The 4,730-nt window shown below is 40.3% G+C and overlaps 1 protein-coding gene across 1 annotated transcript in view; it reads left to right on the plus strand.

Annotated features, from left to right (window-relative positions):
- CUBN (cubilin) overlaps positions 1–4,730 on the plus strand; it is a 321,538-nt gene that overhangs the window by 236,279 nt on the left and 80,529 nt on the right. Inside the window, exons 50-52 of the mRNA XM_019508344.1 lie at positions 1,367–1,573; positions 3,508–3,657; positions 3,999–4,120. Of these exons, the coding sequence (XP_019363889.1) occupies positions 1,367–1,573; positions 3,508–3,657; positions 3,999–4,120 (479 nt within the window). The remainder of the gene's footprint in view (positions 1–1,366; positions 1,574–3,507; positions 3,658–3,998; positions 4,121–4,730) is intronic.

Raw genomic sequence — 4,730 nt, forward strand, 5'->3', positions numbered from 1 at the left:
TGGACATTGGTGTCAGAAGTGAACTGGCCAAGTTTGCCGACGACATCAAACTCTGGGGTAAAGCATCCACACCTGAGGACAGGAGGGTGATCCAGGCAGATCTTGACAGGCTCATGAAATGGGCAGATGAGAACTTGGTGGTGTTTAACACCGAAAAATGCAAGGTTCTCCACCTTGGGAGGAAAAAGCTGCAGCATCCTTATAGGCTTGGCAGTGCTATGCTGGTTAGCACTACAGATGAAAGGGACTTGGGGGTCATGATTGACCACAAGATGAACACGAGCCTTCAATATGATACTGTGGCTAGTAAAGCGAGCAAAATGCTGGCTTGCATCCATAGCTGTTTCTCAAGCAAATCCCAGGACATCATTTTCCCGTTGTACTCAGGCTTAGTGAGGCCACAGCTGGAGTACTGCATCCAGTTTTGGGCTCCACAATTCAAAAAGGATGTGGAGAAGCTTGAGCGAGTCCAGAGGAGAGCCACGCACATGATCAGAGGTCAGAAAAACAGACCTTATGATGAGACGCTGAGAGCCATGGGAGTCTTCAGCCTAGAAAAGTGCAGGCTCAGGGGTGATCTGGTGGCCAGTTATAAGTTTATCAGGGGTGCTCATCGGGATCTGGGGAAACATCTGTTCACTAGAGCACCCCAAGAGATGACAAGATCGAACAGTCACAAACTCCTCCATGACTGATTCAGACTGGACATAAGGAAGAGCTTCTTTACTGTCCAAGCCCCCATAGACTGCCACTGGAGGCAGTTCAAGCACCCACTTGGAACGCCTTCAAGACACATTTGGATGCTTAGCTTTCTGGGAACCTATAATCCCTTCTGACTTCCTTCCCATGGGGCAGGGGGCTGGACTCAATGATCCTCCGGGGTCCCTTCCAGCTCAAACGTCTATGAAATCATTGAAATACATAATAGCATGACTGTTTTCACCTATGGAGTTTGCTACAAGATCTGTCTTCTCTCCTTTGCCTTTAAGAAGCTAGGTGATGTGTTGGGGTAATTAATAGCAGAAAAAAACCTTGGTGGAAAGTTTTTTGAGAAGTTAGTTAATTTTTGCTCTATTTATTTTGCTACTGGGATTTTTGTATTTGATCTTGGACTGATTGTTAGATTTGCTTCTTTTTTTCTTTAAATGATTGTCAGGGTCATCCAGAACATTAGACAGGTGTTCTCTTGTTATAGAAGAGTAGCCTCTGAATAGAGAAGGAAATTAAGAAACTGGAACAAATGTTGTTCTTGGTTATAGCCACATGCCTCTGTGGATCTCCATGTACAAATCTACAAATGTAGAGAGCAGGATTTGATCTTGCATACCACAACTATTTTCAAATACATGGTGTCTTTGTTCTGCAGTTTGTGGTGGAACCCTCATGAAACCTGAAGGAGGGAATTTTACTTCTCCAGGTTATGATGGCATCCAAAATTACACAAGTAACTTGAACTGTGAGTGGACCATTGAAAATCCATCCCATTACAATTCATCCACATATATCTTCTTTGCATCTTTCCACTTGGAACAGCACCAGGACTGCCAGTTTGATTACCTAGAGCTACGAATAGGTATGTATGGTCAACAGCAGCAAAAGAATGAATTAAAAAGTTTGAGACATTTGTTGCCTTAATTACAGCAATCCTTCAAAAAGTGGCCAGTATTTGATGTGGCACTAAATGGCATAACAGAGGTTTAACAATATAAGGCACACATGGTCACAGGGTTAACATACCAATATTACTTGAGAGACAAGAATTTCTTGGAGTGATATCTTTTATTGGACCGTGTAGTAGAGTTAGAAAAACTTTTGAATACAAAACATTCTTCATCAGGTCTCTGATGAAGAATGCCTTACATTTTAAAGATTGTCTAACTCTACTACACACAATTTCTGGACCATCACTCCTACAACATTTCTCTTACATTACAGTATTACCTGTGCAAGTGAGAGCATTAGGTATAAATCCTCTGCAGGAACAAACAACTGGAACTGTCGTATTAAAAATGGCTCTGCCAGTACTGACTACAGTACAAAAGCACCAAATGCCTTGTCTAGGAAACATAGGACCTGATTTACTACTTCTTTACTCCAGTTTTATTCCTGTACCAAAGCCAATGACATTAAACCAATAAAAAACTGGAGGAGTGTTTTTGAGTTCTGTTAGCACTAACTAATGTGTAGTTTGTCTAATATATGAGCATTCTCTGCCCATGCCTTCTTTGGGATGTCTCACTGTAAGTCATAATGAAAGGTACTGCAGTGCCTCTTTCTTGTAATATTAAAAATGGCTCAACTGGTATTGACTACAGTATGAAAACACTGTACCTCTTTGCCTTCGGAGGACATATCAGTGAGTCTTAGAAATTTACACTAATTTACAAGAAAATTAGTTTTGAAAGGTGAGCAAAATGAGGGGAGAAATATGTGTCATCACCATCTGCATAGGTGTACACTGGTCTACTGCCTTTTACTCTGAGAATGCAATTTTGGTTCTAGACATGGAGCTGGGAATGCTTAGAAAAACAGCCAAGAAAGAGAAGAATTAAAATAAATCCCTGTGCTCCTGCCCTTTGCTTAAGTACTAACGTTAATTGCCAGTGGCAAGAAAAGTCTTGTGGCATTCTGTGCAGTTTTGGTCCCTAAACAATACCATTCACTTTGGCCAAACTAATGGATTTTTCAATTTCCATAAGACTGGTCTCCTGACAAAGACAGGCTGTTGTAATTCTGCTCCATATGGTGACAAGTCAACATTTAGTAAAGTGCTCATGCTGCAGAAGGTCACTGTATTACGGCAGATAATCCCTGAGGAACTCTACAGGAACAGCCATGAATTTGGGAGACAGCTTTTGTTCAGTAGCAGGACATGGACATTGAATCAAGAGAAGTGGGGGAGTAGTTTCTTGTAATTGTCCATAATGCACATATTATTACAGTTAAAACGGTAGGCAAATTGCTTCCATACACACTGGATATTTACTGGAAAGTGTGGTTAGCCCCCGTAGATAAAACAAATATTTCATTTCAAGCTTTTTAGGGTAAATCTTAATTCTAAAAGGTCAACTGTGGTGGAAGTGGGACTGCTCCTAATGTACACCTAACTTTTAATTTTAAAAGGGAATTCTTTGTTTTTCTGTGATAGTTCCTCGATTTTATTATTTAAAATATGCTCTTGTGTTTGAAATGCAGTCAGCCACATGGGTGATTGTGCTAACTACCCATACATTTTCTTCAAAAATGCTTTGTCTTTCAAAAGAATACATAACAGAATATTGATAAATATTCCCTGGCTCTGGCAGCGTAAGTATTCCTATTAAGCTCTATGGCTCTACAGAAAGTGATGCATACGGAATAAATAGTCATACTTTGAATAATATGTTCTTTCCTTTGTGTTACATTAAAAATAAAGCTTTCTTCATTTGCTCCTCATTTCCTAATTTAACTTACTTCTGGATTGTTTAGATAATAATCAGATAAGATTGACTGGATTTTTTTACTCAGGGGATGCTGACGGAGAGCTAATAGCCAGACTCTGCGGCCAGACAACGCCTACAGTGCCACTAGTGGTAGCTGCTCCTCGGATCTGGGTTCACTTCAGAAGTGATGAACATGTAGAAAACAGAGGATTCTCTGCTTATTACATATTTGAGCGTAAGTGTCATGATAGGCAGTTATTTTCCCTCCCTGCATCTAACTTAAGTCTCCCCTGCTGTAATTTCAGGCCATTATTTTTTGTTCTATTTCCTGTGGACATGAAGAACAATTGATTACCTTCTTCACTGAAGCAACTTTTATATATTTGAAGACTGTTATCATGTCTTTCCTCTTTAGTTTTCTGTAGACTAAGCATGCTCAGTTCTTTCACAAAACATGCTTTTTAGACCTCTAATCATTTTAGTTTTATTCTGCTGAAATATTACTGACATCATAACTGTTTCCCTAACATATGCAGTTCCTCAGATATCAAACCCACTGTCTCCCTTTTATTTCAGCTTGTGGTGGCATACAGACAGGGGAAAATGGAGTTCTCTCTAGTCCTAACTACCCAGAACCTTACAACAATTTTAATCGCTGTTCTTGGTTGCTGGTAGCGCCTGAAGGTCAAACCATCACTGTGAGTAATGCAAAGTACATTCTATAGCAAATTGTGAATGCAGTTAATATAGTGAATACACCATGTGATTCTGTTGGCAAAGTGATTAACATTTTTAATAATATCCAAAAAAAGAGACATATTAAAGAATACTGTCATCATTAATCACATTGAAGGAAGGGGAGATAAAGATAAAGCTGCCTGTAGCCTTAGAGCAGGGGCGGGCAATTATTTCGGGCAGAGGCAAGCTGTCAAGGGCTGCATTGGTAGCTATGCTCCTTGGCAAGTGCTCCACCCCCTGGTTGCCATCTTGAGACTGGAAGTCCCGCCCCCAAACTCTTGACCTTTGCCACCAGAAGTCCTTCCCCTTGCCCCCGGAAATACTCCTTTCACCAAGGGGTTTTGCCATTTCAGAACCAGAAAAATACCAAATTATATTCTAAAATTGAACACTTAGAACGTACATTCATTTGATTTTAAAAAATATTTTTGTCCTCATTTACATGCGTTTGTGTAGTGCACATAGAAGGGATTGCACAATAGCTTAAAATGAAGTCTTAACTCTTGTATATTGTGGGAGGTGAGTATAGGTGTGTGTGGATATGGGGGGTGTGGGTGGGGGGTGGGTATG

Source organism: Gavialis gangeticus, unplaced genomic scaffold, assembly GCF_001723915.1.
Source record: "Gavialis gangeticus isolate Ggan-Ray unplaced genomic scaffold, GavGan_comp1, whole genome shotgun sequence".
NCBI lineage: Eukaryota > Metazoa > Chordata > Crocodylia > Gavialidae > Gavialis > Gavialis gangeticus.